The sequence below is a fragment of the Bombus terrestris genome, chromosome 7 (genome assembly GCF_910591885.1).
Source record: "Bombus terrestris chromosome 7, iyBomTerr1.2, whole genome shotgun sequence".
Taxonomy (NCBI): Eukaryota; Metazoa; Arthropoda; class Insecta; order Hymenoptera; family Apidae; genus Bombus; species Bombus terrestris.
The window spans coordinates 7,366,482-7,385,497 of NC_063275.1; the positions used below are offsets into that span (position 1 = coordinate 7,366,482).

The 19,016-nt window shown below is 29.8% G+C and overlaps 1 protein-coding gene across 3 annotated transcripts in view; it reads right to left on the bottom strand.

Annotated features, from left to right (window-relative positions):
* The window catches only part of LOC100643020 (putative aminopeptidase-2), a 66,380-nt gene that overhangs the window by 32,777 nt on the left and 14,587 nt on the right, over positions 1-19,016 (bottom strand). For all 3 annotated transcript variants that reach the window (XM_048407876.1, XM_048407877.1, XM_048407875.1), the window contains 10 exons: positions 16,188-16,372; positions 15,263-15,430; positions 14,747-14,899; positions 13,414-14,037; positions 10,451-10,609; positions 7,994-8,468; positions 6,575-6,816; positions 5,616-5,968; positions 4,569-4,846; positions 727-920 (listed from right to left, as the gene is read on the bottom strand). In XM_048407876.1, coding sequence (XP_048263833.1) covers positions 727-920; positions 4,569-4,846; positions 5,616-5,968; positions 6,575-6,816; positions 7,994-8,468; positions 10,451-10,609; positions 13,414-14,037; positions 14,747-14,899; positions 15,263-15,430; positions 16,188-16,372 — 2,831 coding nt within the window. The remainder of the gene's footprint in view (positions 1-726; positions 921-4,568; positions 4,847-5,615; positions 5,969-6,574; positions 6,817-7,993; positions 8,469-10,450; positions 10,610-13,413; positions 14,038-14,746; positions 14,900-15,262; positions 15,431-16,187; positions 16,373-19,016) is intronic.

A 19,016-nucleotide genomic window follows, 5' to 3' on the forward strand; every position in this document is an offset into this window, starting at 1 on the left:
ATCAAAATGAGACTCCTTATGTCAAAGTATTTGAGATATTTGAAAAAGAGCTTCAATTGTTTAAGGCGCGAAACAATGTAACTCTGTATAGTTATTTATGATAAAAAATGTATGTAATTCAGAAATCCAAAGAATATAACATCCTTAATACGTATAACCTTGTTTATCAACGTTTCATAACTTCTAGATAATTTAATTTAAGATATATTTTATATATTTAAGATAATTTCATTATATTTTACAATTTTTGTGATACTGTCCACCCTATTCTTTTTTTAATTATCTGATACACGTAATACAGAATTTTAATTGATTCAGTTTAAATCTCAAATAAAAATGGTAGCTTTAATTTGCAAAATTGTATAAAGCAATTGCGGCATATTTAGGTTGAATATTGAAATAATAATATTTTGTTAATCTATACTTAAGTAAGTGCCATAAAAAATCCTATTGTGCGCGTATTTTTATGAAAACTATATACAATAAAATTGAACTATATAAAAATAAAAATCTTGTATTAAATATATGATTCTATTAATGACATATATAAAATAAAACTTAATAAGTAAACTTTTGTTTGTTAATATAAAATATTCATTAATATATGGTAATATATAGTAATATATATTGTATAGATATGTAGGATTTCTAAATACTAAGGAATTCAATTGTAAACTTGAAAACTTTCTTTGAAAATTACGTTATTTAATTAGAAATAATATTGACCTTGCCATTGTTATTTCATTGTTGGCCCAAGAGTTAAAATAAGATATGGCTCGAGATTTGCAGTTTGCTATGTTTACTTGGCATGCCCACTTGCGAATGTGTGATCTGAACAACAAGGTGACATGGTCATCATTTTCCTTATCCTCAAATCCAAGTTTATTGTATACCGGTGTTAACAGCGAGCTTAGATATCGCTGTAATGTAATAGAAATAAAAGTAATTTATACAATATGATAATTATAATAATATATTAATTATAATTTATATACATTGAACGTGGCATAATTTTATTTTATATAAATTTATATTAAATAAAGTATTTACATTTTTACATTTTTACTGATTTTAAGGTGTATAACGTATTTTACAGCTGATAGTTGAGATTACAGAAATGTCGAATCGTAAAAATTAATAAAGGAGAAGTGTTAGTATTCCACAAGAAATATTCTTATACGTAATGTTTATATACATACGTATGTAATTTCAAAATGAAAAAATTTTATCATATTTGTTCATATCTTTTGTATGTATCATCTTTTTTTTCCAGAACTATGTTGGTTAGTGTCAATGATTTTTGTATTGATGCTATGTGTAATACTTCTTTTGTATACTCATATGTAGATCTCGGCCATTTGATTTTAACTTACAAATTTAAAATAAAGAATAAGAGACGATATATATTATTTATGGTATGAAAAATAATAAGGTCTATAATAACTAAGAAGTTTCAAGGAGAGCGCGTTGAATCAAAACGTATTAACAAACCGTTCCGCGAGTTCTATACATTCAGTCAATTGTCGAAGTGATTTTATAATAATAGATGGTTCTCAAACTAAAATGTTAGTGATTAATGATCAGCGAATGGTTAAAAGTAATACATTGTACTAGATAAATTGCACCTCAATATAGGAAAATTATCAAATGGTTTCTGACTACGGAAGTCAATTACCTATAGTTCCTACCACTGTTCCTATTCAATGTCCAACAGTCAATCTCTTCAGTTGCAAAAGTGATGTTCTAAGTGACTGCTTTTCAAGAAAAGATCAAGCTATAGTTATCGAGGCCAAAGATGGAATTCAAATCAAAGACTATGCATTTGTAATTGACAAAATTACAAATCCAAGAAATATACGTTTTATTTGAGGAATTTCTAGCGGTGGAATTTGCGTTTTTCTTGCTACTGGGGAATTAGCCAAATAAATTACCAACAACTACAATGCGATATAAATAAATTGTTCCAATCTTCAAGCCTGATTTCGTTAGACAGATACAAGAGAATCATACTGTTCAATGTCTATTCAATGATTTCACATGCATTGCTAGAAAACATCAGTGGCGTTCTTAATAGCAGGCGTGATTGAGGAAGATTTTCCACACATAAGCAGTAATTAGATTTTACATATAACTATACATTTACATATAACTAAGAAGTAATCAAAATAGAATACGAAAATACCACTTACTGGATTTATCGAATCTCCAAAGCACTTAAATATTTTTTATGCGAACAAATGTGGCATTTAGCAAAAGCTACAATGAAACTAAAATACAGAAAATACAATTAATGAAGTCCTCGAAACTGATATTAGTTGAAATAAATCAAAATCCATCAAACGAACTAAAATTGATAAGGCTGAAGGCTCCAATAGCCTCTCTGGCATCGACATCAACGGTACAAACATGAATCAGGATATATTGAGCAGATCAAAAACATAAAAACAATCAAACAACCTAAGAAGAAAGCAATTAGAAAAAATCCAGAAAGGAATATATTACTCCTGTAGTAAGTATTGTATGCAGTGTAGCAGTACTATTATTTATTATTTATAGCGCCATTGTTATTACAAAATTTCATACACATTTGGACGACTTTTGGATATGCACCTTTGTTACGGTGCAGCAGACGGCAATAGTACAAAAGCGCAACGGGGATTATATGAGGAAGAATATCCTAATAGGACTATACTGTGTAAAAATATTTTGCAAAATAATCTAACGATTGCGGCATACAAGTACATTGAATCCTGCAAAATCTGGCAGTCGAATTCTGCCGATCCGGATCTGGGAGATAGAATACTGCATCGTATTCAAGAAAATCTCAGGTTAAGTATAAGCATTATTGCTGTTGAAGAAGATATCAGCAACAACCCCCTCATGTTCTGTATTGAAAGGGAAAAATCCACACCTGCATAGCTTTCAGAAAGTTCAGAAGTTGAAAATAGTTTTTCTTAGAAGAAAAGAATTTCGCAAATGAATGAGTCGGAAAATCGAAAGCAACTTCAATTTCTCCGCCAGGATATTATTTACCGATGTGGAAACATTTTATAAATATGGAATAACAAATATACGTAATGAACATTTCTGGGAACGTGAAAATCCTCACCCATTAAGAGATGATTCATGTAGAACGGTATACCGCCATATTTTACCAACGCAGTGCATGAGCACTTGACTAACTGTTTTAGAAATAGATGGATCAGTCGAAGAGAAGCTATACTTTGACCTGTTCGGTTCCCAGATTTAAATCCTCTTGACTTTTACTTCTGAAGATATGTGAAGAAAAACGATTTTTGGAGAAATGCACCTCCATTCAATACAGGTAGAAATATATTTGATAAAAGTCCAGCACTTTTTTTTAGTAGGGAAGAACAAGTTGTTCTCACCAAACTTAAAATTGGATACACTAAACTGATACAATCTTATAACTAAAAGTAAGCCAGATAAGTGCAAACACTGTAACTGTGTTCTGTCCGTAGATCTTAATTGTAGTAACGTTTCCCAATACAAAATTCAATTAGCTGTCTCAAATGAGATTTAGACATATCTAAATCATAAAAAATCATTACGAAAATCTTTTTTATTTTCTCAAAGATATTAATTTATATCGTAAATTATAATATCGTAAGCTACAACTTAAGCCGCGTTCAACTTAAAATTAAAATAATATAAATACATAATTATTTTTCTTGCAAATTTATCTTTGATACTCAATTAAAGTAATATATAGCAAAACTCCATTTATTTAAATCTTACTTATTGAAATGGAACGTGAATTTCTGAACGTGAATTCATATTATATGAATTCCAGCTATAGAAACTATTTGTTCTTCCATGAATCCAAATAACTGGAACTTTAGCGTAAACTTTGATATAAACGATCCAATTTTAAATTCAATGGACCTTGTTTTCTCTACTACAAGACTAACGTTTTCAAATTTGATTTTCTCAACGAAAACTAAAGATCATGCAGGTCAGTGATAATTTTTAGCTCTTTTGCTAATTTTTTAACTTTCATTTCACAGATGGCGGATAAGAATTTAGATTATTACTTTTCAGAATTTCAGAATTTGCTTCGTTTTAATTTGTATTCTGTACTGTACGTATAAAAATTACAGATGTTATTCATGACGTAAAACATAAAATCTACAAATTAAAATTAAACATCCTATAATTAAGTAATATGACACAAATTTTATTTAAACTGTCACGATCTCCTATATATAGATGTCTGCATAAAATTGAAAAGCGAACAACCTTTTAAGCCTTGAAAAATCAAATCATAGATCTAAAAAGTTTTGTAAAAAGAATCAGATGCATATTATGCAACATTATGTGGAATATTATAAAACTAGGATAAGTAGATAAACATTTCATCTTAAAATCATATAAAAGAACAATTTTAATTATATGCAATTAATTAATAGTGTATTAAATAGCACTCTTGCATTAAAAAAATGGAATATGTGCCTTATCATGTTTATCTCTTGTATCTTCAATTATTTTATGTATTATTTTATTTATCTCTTGCTTTTTTCCTTTACGTTTTACTTTGTAATACATACCACAAACGCTTTGTAACCTTCCTTTCCTTCAAATTGTTTATGCAAATAAGTCAAGCCGTTGAGAAATGCACGCCATGGAATGTAGTTTGTTTCCTTGCTTAAATACTGTGTTGCACTTAAAACAGTAGGGTAATCAACATACCCTGCTCTGCCAAGATTTAACAAATCATCGATGAGAGCTGCACGATTAATTTCGTGTATTACATTAAATCGATCACTTTTCAAAAACTTAATTATCTCTTTCCAATTATCAGGTGCATAGTTTACCCGATAATACCCTGGAAACAATTTATTTTATATTTTTATTAAATAAAAATGAAATATGTGTTAGTAGATAAGGAATACGTGTCTTTGTAAATAGATATAAATAAAGAAATGAAATCTAAAATGGGGATTTGTTTTATCTATTATAATATTTTTTAATATTTTTTATTTCATATTATAATCTGTTGTATATTGAGTAACGAGTACTTACTCTACCTTAGATATTTTTTATATTTTTGCAATTCACATGCATTTTAGCGATCTTTTTTTTTTATAAATGTATAAAGATCCACAGTTCACAGTTTGCATAATCTACATAGCGTAATATTTAAGTAATGTATAATGGTGTACATAGTGGTAAAACTAAAATAGTATAATACTTATACTATTTTGTTACAATATTATATTATATTAGGTTTTATGCACAAAATAAGTATTGAATTTTATTACTTGTAATGGTTTAGATTTTTAGTATGATTTTCAGCATTTTTACATTATTTGATTCTTTACACTCTAAACGAGAACACTTTTAAACGAGATAACAATTATTTCACAATTCATTTTAATAATTCTCCAAAAATTTTTCAGAGTTGTTTTATTCTTCTGTGAGTGGTGTAATACTTATAAATGAAGATTCTGAATCATATTTTATGAAATAAAACTTTTTCTATGTAACAAGGTTTTAAAATTGCTTATTTTTAAGCATAAATTTTGTTCAGAGTAATTTTCAAAACAATCCTTTAAAAATTGTTCTCAAAATAGGATATTTGTACAACTATTTACCTGATTGTTGAACGTTTAGCAAGTAGAAATCACTACTTGGTAATATAATGCTTTCTTGAACACTCTTGAACCAGTATTTTGGTTTTGTGTCTTGAAAATCTGAATCGTTAAGATTCGTCCAACTAATAGGAATATACCAAATAGAATCAGTTGACGATTCTTCTGGATTCAAGAAGAATCTCTGTTGTCTCAGCGTTAAATGGTTATTATCTATGTTAGCATGAACTACAGGATAACCAGGCTGAGTGGTCCAGCTATTCATAATGTCGGGAATTAAAATTTTTATTTTCTGATCTTTGACTTCTTCGCTGATTGCGTCAATAAGGTCTTCTGGTGTAGCTACATCATATTGTCTAAAAGTATAATTATATTATCAAAATCCTGCTTTATAGAAATTTTCGATAATGTTAATGTCCTTTTTTTTATTGAAATTGAAACATAATTATACCTGTAATTGCTTATTTTTATTATATTATTTTAATTACATTTTCATTTCATTCATGATTAGCAATCGGCGAAGGTAGATTCCCAACCCGGAAATTATGAAGCTTTAGCTATGTGCAGAGTACATATGTATATATGTGATTGATTCTACTCATTGATTTTCCTTTCTTGAAAACAATTATCAGTCCATTCATATATACATATGTAATTGAATTACGAGTAACTTTAGGATTTAATTGAGACACTTGGCGCCAAAGGAACGCAAGTGATATTTTCGACATATTTCAGCAAAGGGAAAACTTTATTAGTTCGATCATTAACAAGTATCGTTTAGTACAAATATTAATGTTAAGGTTTCTTGCACCTCTGGTGTCAAATACAAAAAATCGATTTGCTCGAATCTCCCTCAAGCTAGACTAATAACGGGTTAAGAGATTCAGTTACATATGAGAAAGTAATGTCTTTGAAACTACTATACCACTTTATCTTTTATTTATTGTTAGTCCAAATCTTACCGTTTCTTTAAGTAATTTGCAAGAGCCTCATAAAATGGACGACGACCCAATACTTTTTCTATCATTCTTATCACGCTACCAGCTTTTGCGTAAGATATCGAATCGAATATTCCTCTAATTTGTGTTGGACTCCAGACATCATGGGTCATAGCATGAGTAGATATTGAACTATCTGTTTCAAAAGCTGAATGAAGCTGTTCCACGACAAACTGAGCCTCCAAAGACCATTTATTAAGTTTTATCTAATAAATTTTATTATTAATCAATAATGTTGTATCACTTTCATAATTAAAATAAAAGTATGGAATGCAGTAATAAGTTAATCAGTTAGATAACAAAAAAGAATTTGTTAAAGAAACATTTATATGTTTAGTTTTTGAGAAGTGTACAATATACATATATTGAAGACGGGATATTTGTGCAGTTTAAATATTGACAACTAAGAAAATATGATTAATGTTACCTAATAAAAGAGATATATTCTATATTTAATTCTGAATCATTCCTTTCATTGTGTGATTTGTCAAAAGTGCCATTGTAGAAGTATCAAATTCGATAAATTAACAAGAAGTTTTAAGAAATGTCAAAATTCAATTTTAAAAGCCTACTATTATGACGAATATTTTAAGAGAACTTTTTGATATTGTACGAATTCATAGAAGTACATTTGGAATTATAATTGGAACATTGATATAGTTAGTAATTATACAAATATACTGCAATTCAAAATTGCAAAAATTATACAAAAAGATAACAAGAACTGAGTAGAGTTAAATATTAACATAATACTTTCAAAACATTGTTTAAAATATAGATGAAAAGTTTAAGTATAATATCACATATAATTTAGAACAAATTTTTATCAAATTTCAAGACCTTTTTTCCTCAGGAGAATATTACATACATATGTATATATGTAATGGAAAAACTTTCCTTATAACATGAAACATATTCACAATATTTAGAACAATTTTCGAGTAATGACTAAAATTTGTTTCAATGTTTTATGAGATACTTTGTTTGTCAGACGTAGAAATAGAAAGAAACTTTAGATTTAAAAGAAATATTATAGATTTAACTGTCTGATATCTATCTATAAAATGAAGTCTCTCCAAGATATTACATGTGTAAACATTTTTAAAAACATTAGGTTGTTGTATAATATAAACGTCGCTGCAAGATAAATAACAGCAAAAAATATAGTCTACTTTAATATGAAAGTTTCTAATCTTAAAGTAAGAATTATCTGAATTTATATATTTTATATTATTTAAAAACAGTTAAAGCAAACAAATAGTTGACCTCGGAAAAAACTGTGCATCAACTTAGTATACATATGTTCCAAGAACTAAAAGTGTAGCATAAACATCAATATTGTCGAAAGTTTACAACATAATTCCTACATATAAGTATACTTACATGTTCAGTTCCAAAATACTCAAAATACCTTGCAAAGCCTTCATTCAACCATATATATTTCCACCATTTTGGACTGACAAGGTTTCCAAACCACTGATGAGAGATTTCGTGTGATATCACGTTTACTATACTCTGTTTTGACGCTGTGGTCGATAAATCATGATCATATAGTATGTTTCTTTCTTTATATGTCAATAGACCCCAATTTTCCATTGCACCTGACACAAAATCAGGTAACGCAACCATGTCGAGTTTAGGCAACTGGTATGAGATATTCACTACACTCTCATAAAAATTAACGAGAGGGGTCATAACAGATAGAGCATATTTTCCATCTTCGATTGCGTTTCGTCTTGCCCATACTCTATGAATTTCCCCGATGTCTTTCACCGAAACAAAGTCAGAAATTATCAGAGCCACTAAGTACGTCGACATTTTGGGAGTTTCTTTAAAAATAATTGTCTTCGTTGCGTTCCTGCAAAAGTTTGATCAAGTGACTCATTTTATCGTTGACGATTATGAACTAATCAACTATTAACTGATTGGTTTTGCACTTTGAATGACGAGAACAATTTCTTTTATCTCGAGTTCCGATAATATTTGACGATATTGATTATATTAATATTTTTATGTACCTATTTGATTTCGTGAAATTAATAATATTTTATCAGGTAGTTCACAAATCGGTCGCCATTATCTGAGTTACTTTTTATTGTTAGATTAATAAATGTATATTTCTCGAGCAAAAATCCATTAGTATTAATCGACGGATTTGTTAATGTAACAAGTAATTTTCAAAAGCATCATCTTTTCATAAAAAGATAGATGACATTTTATATCTTTCAAAAAGCGTCATGTACCTTTCTTAACATACTTTTATGTAATTTATATGATATATGATATGGTAAATATCATTTTAGTTATTTGATAGTCGTAGACGGTAATACAAAAGCAAATTATAAATTATTATAGTATCAGACGATTAAAATAATATTCAGGCTGTCTCATTTGAAGCTTTGTACGCAATTATTTTCCAAACTATAGCTCGTTTAAAAAGATGTTTCAAATGAAACTTACTCTGATTCGGAAAGGTGGTCACAAATCTTCTCTAAGTGTACTTATTTCCGACATTTCAAAGTGATCATTTTGGGAGAACACAAAGAATTTGGGCGAATTAGTTCTATCGCTTTCGAGAGGGTAGATTTATCATTTTGGGATAGAGTAAATAATTATATTGATGTCCAAGGTCATTCTTTTGAATACAGAAGATAAAAGACAATTTCCGGACATCTAACGAAGGTAGGCGTTAAACAACAATAAATAACTTTGAATGACCTTGGAACATAAACATATATTATAGATCGATAAATTCTTCACGAAACGGACTATACCTCTATCTAAATAAAAACATGCACTGCCGTATAAAAAAATGAAGGTCATCTTGAAATATCGAAAGCACGTCCACCTAAAGGAAATTTGTGACCACCATAAGATACTCCCCTCCCGAAAGAGGATGAGTTTCATTTGAAACTTTTTTCTAAATGAGCTATAACTTCAAGTGGGACGTTCTGTATGTTACCACATAACTGAATTCATTTTATAGTATAGTATAAAAATATAACAAGAGACATGTACATGTATATAGTGCTATTTACAAAATACCCTTTTTTAGGTTTCGTTTTTTCATGAAGAAATAGCACTTTTAACTACTTTATTTACAGCAGTAAATTCTTTGTTTGATACTAATCATCTTCTGTTGTAAAATTTTTTTATTAAATTGTCAGCACAAAGTTAAATATATCGTAGCAACCGTTTCGTGAATCAGCCCCACATATTGTAATCGTTGTAATTGTTGCAAACAAAATTATAATATCAAATATATATTTAATATCTTGGCCCTAAATTTATGATTTGAAATCAAAGAAATTCGACGGTTGAGAGTAAGACCAAGGTCATATAAAAATCTATGCATTGGAAGTTTCTTTTTAAAGAAACGCGAATTTGAAAATTTATCAATTACACATGTACCGAGCTAATTTTCAACTAAACATGTCCAAATTTCATTTCCTTCAAAACGGGGCCTTAAACGAACGAATTTTATTTTACATTTTCAATTCAAATTGGTAAGAGGAATACTTGGGATTTTATGACAGAATTTTAAACATATTCGCTCCTCAAGCCATTAAGTGATAGCAGATGAATTATCTATAAAATTTACAGTGATTGCACTTTTATTAAGCATAATCTCTAATATAGTATATTTATCGAGATTTAGAAGATCAGTACCGTAATATTTATGTCACATATTATTTCTTGGAAAGTAAATAGATTAAAATTACAGTATAGTATATTTATAGTTTATGTGAAACAATTGAAAAGCATAAACAAATATTATATGAGTTCATATAAAATAAAATATTTCTATCCTTTTAGTATTAAAAAAAAAATGTTACATACTTATTTTGATACGTATATTCCACTGGCATATTGCTAATGGCGGTGTACTTCTGTGGTAACAGAACACTCATTGTGAAGTTTGCCTTCATTGCTGGTTCATCGAAACAAGGGAACATTTTTCGAGCTCCAACTGGTTCCATGTGCGTGGCAGCTAACCATCTGTTAAATAAATGAAATTGTTTTCATTACACAATGACACATTAAACTCTAACAAAATCGGGGATATTACTAAAGATCATACATATATCCAGTGACTTAAAGTGAACAACTTTACACGAAATATTGTAATATTTTTAAAAATTCGTAACCTCGCGTATAAACAGAAAAATACGAGGTACATAAGTTCTCGTCCAAAGGTGTTTCAGCACGTCCATATTATTGCAAATGTATATAAAACATCTTTTGAGAAAAATATATTACCGATTTCGACGTGTGCTAAGAAGTATGAAATAATTTATATTTTATTTGTATTTGTAACAACGGTTGGGATCACTTGTTTTCATCATCACTTAATAAACAGCATATTAAATATATTGCAAGTTTTTCGAAGGCGACGCAAAACGCCTTAAAATGCTTCTAATAGAACAATACTTGAGCGCTATACTGGAAAAGTTCAATTCGTTTATATTTATATTATTCAAACTTTAACTCGTTTGTATTTATATTATTCAAATCTCAACAAGTTCATATTTAATTGCATTAAATTACATTGCATTATAACGCAATGTCACAAAGAACATGTTTTAATAGTGGTCAAGTTGAAAACCGCCGCTTGTAATATACGTGCGGATACAAATTGCGCTTGATGTATTAATAGTGTACAAGTTAGTGGAATTATATATACAACAACTTTGCCAATAGTTCAAAATATAAACGTTACAATGACTAAATTGCATTTTTAAATTTGCGCCGCCTTCAACAAGGTTGTAATATATTTAATATGCTACTGAGTAACTAAATGAGTAATCTTAATCGTTGCTGCGTATGTGCTTAAATAAAATACAAATAAAGTATAAGTTATTTCATAATTTTTAGCGCATGTGCAATTTGGTAACATTCTTTTCGAAGAAATTGTTATTTCACATTTCTTAATGAAGCGATCAATACTACAGAGTAACCGTAAAATGATTTCCATTGTTATTAATAAGACAGTAATTTATTTCTATCTATTTATTATTTATTTCAATATTTAATTCTTATTGATGAATAAAAAACTGTTCAACTCCGCATGCGAATAAGGAATAAAGCAACTGAACCCCGTCACCAATATACTTTGAACAATGATAGAAAAGGATATTTCTATAATTCAATAGTGCGTTACATATTATTTCGTAATAAAAATTGACGTATGCCCAAAAACGAATCCGCATAATTATAATTCCTGAAACACGAGTCGAAACCTATATTAAAAAATGCAATTTGAAATGCTTGCCCAGAGTGCTTCTTTGGACTCATCGTGATATTAGTTCAACAATTGTAGAGCCATCACTGAATATACGTAGATGAAATTGGTGAATACTAAATTCTTTGGAATAACAATAGTTCACAATGAACAAATTGGAGAAATTTTGTAAACGGGCTGATTACCCCTAGAGGATGCGGAAGGTTTCATTTCGATAGCGCAATTCAATCCTGAGTAATCAATGAATATATATAAAAATTGGATTTTTGCAAAAAAAAAAAAAAAAAAAAAATAGTTTGACAAATGCAAAAAAGAATGTTGTCGCTGGATCAGTGGAAGAACATGTCCTACGAGATGTAAAAAGACACATCCCCATTGGTCATACAGTTTCGGAGAAATAAGCATACATAAAAAGGAAACAAATGTCGAATTGAGATACCTTCCTTTTTTACAAAGTTGGTATAAAAATATATTTCAAATAAAACTCTTTAATTTAAGATTGAGCACTGATTTTATGTTAAATGACTAGTAAAGGCTGTTGAAAAAGGTCTCAACTAGTATATATAAAACAACACTTAGGTTGGATGAAAATTGGCCCTACGTGAATAGCTGAGCAGAATGAATTCGAGTATGCAAAAATTACGTCTGTTCAATGTTAGGAGCAGCTTCAATATATATTTTTAATGTACTATAATAGTATTATGAAACATAAATATTTACAGTATTTGATAAAGACACTTAATTCTTTATTAAAATAGGGCTATATCCCAATACTTTTTGTAAATAGAATAGAGGTATGTTCCTTGTTTTAGAATTATTTCATTATAACTTTCACAATATAACAAAAATATAAATTTTTCGATCAAATTGCACTAAGTGTCTAAATATTTATCGATAATAGTGTGTTACGCTACGAGTCTTACTATAGGCCGTATTTCTAACCGTCGCTCGTGGCACTACAGTGTCGCAAACAGATCGTCTTATCTAACCGACGAAAAATACACAATATAGCGGCAAGCGCATAGTTCATCAAGCAGCGAGTTCCAGAAATGTCGATTCGTTTAACGTGAGCGTTATTTCATATACACAAAGAAAGTGGCATACATGCTCATAGGCGCGAACGATGACGTGACCCGAGCGTAGTGAGGATCGTCTTCGAGAGAAGACACAAAAAAAAATCGAAGGGCAATGAGTATCATTTGAGGATTCAAATGTTATGCATCGAGAGGTTCTGACGAATAAAATTAAAGTTGCTTAATCTAACAAATGTATCAAGAAATATTATAAAGTCGGGTCGAATTACTAACAAACTAATTGTATAATTGATAAATAATTTGTGGCATGTTCGTTATATTATTTCTAAATATTGTCAAATATACAAGTTTATATTAACCCTGTTAATTCAGTGTTAAACTCATTGAACCACCTCTGTTATCTTAATCGAAACAGGGGAACGACTAATTCGCGGCGTCGATTATCCGAATCGTAACGAGAATTTACGCCTCTCGCTGACCGCGTCTCTCCGCGATCGGTCGTAACACAGTGTGAATAAATTCTTTACCTTGTTTGACCATCTTCATCAATGTACGAACTTCTATAAAATCCACGCATGTCTTTCTCATTTAAATGTCCCCTATATTCTATCGTAGTAACTAATTTTTGTCCAACTTGCAATTCTTTTTTTAGCTCGATGACTAGGAAATCATACTTTTTGTAAACATCAGTGCTTACAATAACAACATTCTGACTGTCTACGACCACGGATGTATATTCATGGATTAAGTCTGCTGAATGTAAAGTGATATTCTTCGTTTTGTTCGTAACGGTTGCTTTAATCTTCACTGATCCTTTGAATGTAAAATTGTCGAGTTCGCTTAAATCAGTGGTTATCCAGATGGAATAAGAGTTAGGAGTAATACTCGTGGGTAGACGATAATTATCCGTATCTTGGCGGTGCTTGTCATTGAAATCAATTACCCATGACATAATTGGTCTAGTATACTTCTTCAACCATGACAATTCGTATTTTGCTAGTTCTAACGAATTGTTCAACGAATCTAAGATATTCTTGAATTCAACTTGGTGTTGCTTGATCAAATTTTCAAATTTATCCACTAATTTTTGAGTGGAGAAACGTTTCGAGGCTGATGACAGGATACTTGAAATTGTCTCTGTTCCCTTATAACTGAAACACATGTTTTATTATATTAATATTAATATTTATTGGACTGTTAAAAATTTCATAGTAAAATTTAAGAAAAATTATTTTAAAAAGTACTTGTTTGGAGAATTCGCAGCGCAATTTAAGATAAATTTAAAGATAAAAGAAGAATTAGAATATAATTAGAACTAGTAGTAGAATTAGAATTTTTTGTTTTTAAACAATTTTGTATTTAAAAAATTAATAAAATGGTAATACTGTTACTTAAATTTTATGTTGCTAAAGAACTTTTCGTTCGTTTTGGTAATTGATTAATTCAAATGATTTTGCAATACTCCTCATTATTTTATTTATTGACATTAAAAAAAATGTGGAAAGCGTAAATAATAAATTTGAAAAAGTCTAACAACTGTTGAAGTTGAACATTTTAGCTGGAGATGAGATCCAATATTTTTAGGATATTGTCCAATTATAGTTTAATGATGTCTTATTAAGAAACGCCTTTTCTACTAATTAATCTTAAATTTGACTCACTAATTGCTACATTTATTATAGTATTCTAGAAATATTTCTCCCAAGTATATTTTTAGCAATTCTGGAAACGCTACGACTTTTCCAAAGAAGTAGAATGTAGAATTAAATTATATTATATCAATATTTACTATAACAACAAATAAGTAGCACTAATAGAAGATATGAAACGATACATTTTTTTGTTAAGCTTGGAACATACAATTTGATCATTTCAGTAGAATGTTTCGCGACGAAATCTAACACAAACTCTGCGCCAAAAGCACTGGAACTGTGAACTGCGGAGAACACGGCGGAATTGTCTTGCATTCGAATTCTACTTTCTTCGAAATTTTTTAGCGCGTATAACAGGTATCTGTAAAAGTAATTAACAAAATGGTGAATTCTGAACGATACATTTCTATGTGTAATAAACAAACTACGAATGTTTATGCATTTCTGATGTTTAAAGATGTCAAAATACTATATATGCGGATTATATATATACAATGATATTATACATATATATATTTTTGTATGTATGTATGTATAATATCATTTATGTAAATGCATGTACATATGTATAATATCCGAACTAAAGCATACGTTACAATATTTAGGGGACAAAACATGTTTCTATTTAGGTTCTTATTTAATATCACTTATTTAATGATACCCATAATATCAATTTGCATAAACATCGGCTGTCTAATAATAAAAGCAAGAATAGGATTCTGACTTCTCTAAGAGAACAGCATCCTCGGTACAACCGAGTGCCTCTAGTATAACCACTTGCTCAGTTGCGGAGTTTGAATGACTATATTTATTCCATAAAAATTCCCAGTCTTCTTTTGTTCCATATTTCACGCCCATGCAATATGCGACAGGTCGCTGGTTGGGTTTAATTCTAAAAGGTAAAGTAATAGGCGAAATTGATTACTAATTTACCACCACAATCATATACATTTTTGTTATTTCTACCGCCACAAGTAAAATATTGTAATCTCGAGTTAGTTAGTAATTCTATTTCTTAATTAGTAATGTAGTATAACTATTCTGTTTAAGAATATATATCACTGTTAATATGTTTTAGAATTAAAATACTATGTTGGAAATACTATGTTTGGAGTTTAATACAATGTTTTTACAATTTTCTATTATATTGCAACAATAAAATAAGAATTCAGATTCAGATATGAGTGATCTATAGTTAAAAATAAGTGTATTAAGCTATATTTATCTTAGTATTATTATAGAAACAATTATATATAATATTATTATACATTGATTTATTTATACATTTAATTATTGATTATTAAAAATAAGTAACTGAGTGCAAGTTGATGTATTGATGATCCATTTAGTTACAAAAAAAAAAAAAAAAAAAAAAAAAAAAAAAAAAAAAAAAAAAAAAAAAAAAAAAAAAAAAAAAAACGAAGACAGAAGAGTACACAAAATAATTTGAAAGTACAAAACCGATATATTTTTCTCATAATAATATAATTCTATATTGTATATCAGTAATTTCGTGTATATAACACAAATTCATATAATATGACATTTTTTAAGTACTTAATGATTGTGTTATACGAAAATACCAGTTTTGAGATCGCTTATTAAATTTGTTTCAGACTTAAATGATATCGACATTTTAATTCCCTTACGTTATGTTATATTTTATCCATTGTTGGAACATTCTAGTGAATGTCTGCACGCAGGTTTTGTGACCATAGTTACAAGCCCATTTGTTCAATTCACCTCTCAATAATACTGTTAATCTATCGTCATTTGAACGGTCCACATACCCAATATCTTTGTATACATCTTTGATGAGGACGAGAACAAATTCCTATAAGAATTAATTGCGAGGGTCATTGGAAAATCGGCATGAGTTACGCAGGACGTTTGAATATTTCCGTTACGATTTAAAATTTTTTTCAATCTGTTTGTAAATAGAACTTTATTTCACCTATTAAGTTGTTCGAAAAGTTCCTGTTGTTTCTGACGATTTTTATTTTATATTTTTTCTAAAATGGGAGAGAATTATTTATTATGAATATCTATCATATAACAAAACATAAAATTTGAACAAATAGGAACTATCTGTAGTTGAATTATATAAATAAATACAGTAATCTAGGAGAGACATGTAGAAATTACAATGCAAATTGTTGACATAAAAAGTATTGGTTAAATGGGATGTTTTGCTATTTCTATCCTATTTATTATATCCACCGAATAAAACATGGTCCGCATGTTATTTATATTGATTTTTACAAAATTGTATAATGCCACAAAACTGCCATTAAAAACCTATAACAACTACATAGATTGATTCATCACTAATAGGGGAAGAAGAAAAGTTTTAAAAACTCGATTGTGATATATAGTAAACTCAATTTATAGTAAAATGTCATTGGCAAAAAACAAGAAAAGAATATTAATTCTATGCATAAACGTACATTATTTTCGAATTTTTTTTTAATTTAACTACGAATTTTCCAAACAATTGAATATTATAACAAATACCGGGTTGAAACTTTAACTATCCTCCGATTTCAATGATTTTTGGATATGCTGTAGAAGTCAATATTTTGAATAACTTTTTCTTATATAAATTTTTTTCTTACATATGCATGGTATTCGGCTACAAGTGTAAAAATGTTAAAGGGTGATTTTTGAAATTAAAATAAGATAAAAATCAGGAATAAAAAAGTTGTGTTTCCGGATTTGTTCTTTAATTAATGGCAATTAAATATTAGCCGAGATATTCCTATGCACGAGAAAACCTCCTTACATGAACTCAATTAGGTAGGTCAGCCTATGTAGCGGGGTGCACAGGGATCCTCAAATCGAACAATACATAAGCAGCAGTTTACCTCGCACAAGTCACAGAAAAGAAGATTATGCCATTTGAAAACGTAAACCATTCTAAGTGACGTCTTGTATGAAAAATCGTTGTTTAAACGTTATTCCTGCCTACTCATTAAAATCCATAACAGCATATCGAAAACTGTCTCATGGGATTTTTGAATAGAGAGGATTAATGTTTATTCTAATCCTTTGCCTCCATAGTTAATTAACAAATAACAACATATCTAAACAATTTTTATATGTCGGTAGGTAGCAACGATAGAATATATAATATCGTAGACGGAATAATAGACAAAGACAATAACAAGTCTATTTTATACGGCGCTACATCAATCAAAGGGTTAAGGAAAAGATTAGTTATCTACGAAGAATAAAAGAAAAAAAAAACAACAAGGAGCACAGTCGATCTGGAAGTGTAATGAAGAATAAAAGGTGTTATAATTGCGGTGATAAAGAACATGTCAGTGCAGATTGTCCGAGCAACTCGGAAGGCCCTAAGTGTTATAAATGTAAGGGGCATGGACTCATCGCAGAAAAGTGTAACAATCTCAGTGAGTCCCCTAAAGAAATTTGTAGTGCGTGGCGATTGTTACAGACGAAGTGTGGTAAAGACGTTAAGATCGGTGATTTCGAATTGAATGCGCTGATAGACACCGATAGCGAATTAACTTTAATGCGAGCGGATCAGTATTTGAAAATTGGAGCACCCAAATTAGATCAGAAAATTGTTAAATTTCGCTGTATATCGGAGAATTTTCGATGAATGTTCTGATAGACGATGAGTCGTACGTTATGGCGATACATGTAGTTTCAGATACTCTGATGCAATTCGTTTATTGTTGGCGCAGACTTCCTGAACACTGTTGAAGTAAATATAAAGAAAGGAAACGTTTCTATTCGTAAAGTGGAGAAAAAAGATTGTAATAGATTGTCGGATGGAGATGACACGGATGATTGCGATGAGGTTTTCGTAGGATTTACAGAGTGTCATGCGAATACAATCGTGCGTGTTTGTACAATCGAACAAACAAGACCTAGCACGAGCACGTCAAAAAAATGTGATGGTGGAACGTCGAAAGGTTCCTTAATAGTTTTGAACATGATTTCGAAGTTGGATGCAAATGAAATAGCAGCCAAATCGAAGCAATTTCGAATCGGCGACGAGATCATTTAAATTTGTAGACATAAACTGCGTGATGAGGAGTTAAGTAACACGTGGGGCGATATTCTTGTGCGCATAAATGTCGTGCAACAGCAAACCTCTTCCAAGTGTAAGATAGTTGATACCTTGATAAAGAATGGCGAGAACAAGAGTTTTAAGGAGCGAGATCAGTCGCGCATAGAAGGAAAGAGAAGAACTGGGAGATTCAGGCTGAAAACAGATGGGCGTTTAACAAGAGACGCAAGAAGGCGACAACGTACAAGATGGGGGATCTGGTGGCAATTAAGAGGAGGCAGGACAGTCCAGGACCAAAGCTCCACTCGAAGTTCCTTGGGCCGTACCGCGCGGTCAAAGTTTTAGAAAATAAAAGTTACATAGCGCAGCGAGAAGACGAATACGAGGGGCCGCGAACGACTTCCACGGCGGCTGATCATATGAAGTGTGATCATATGAACTG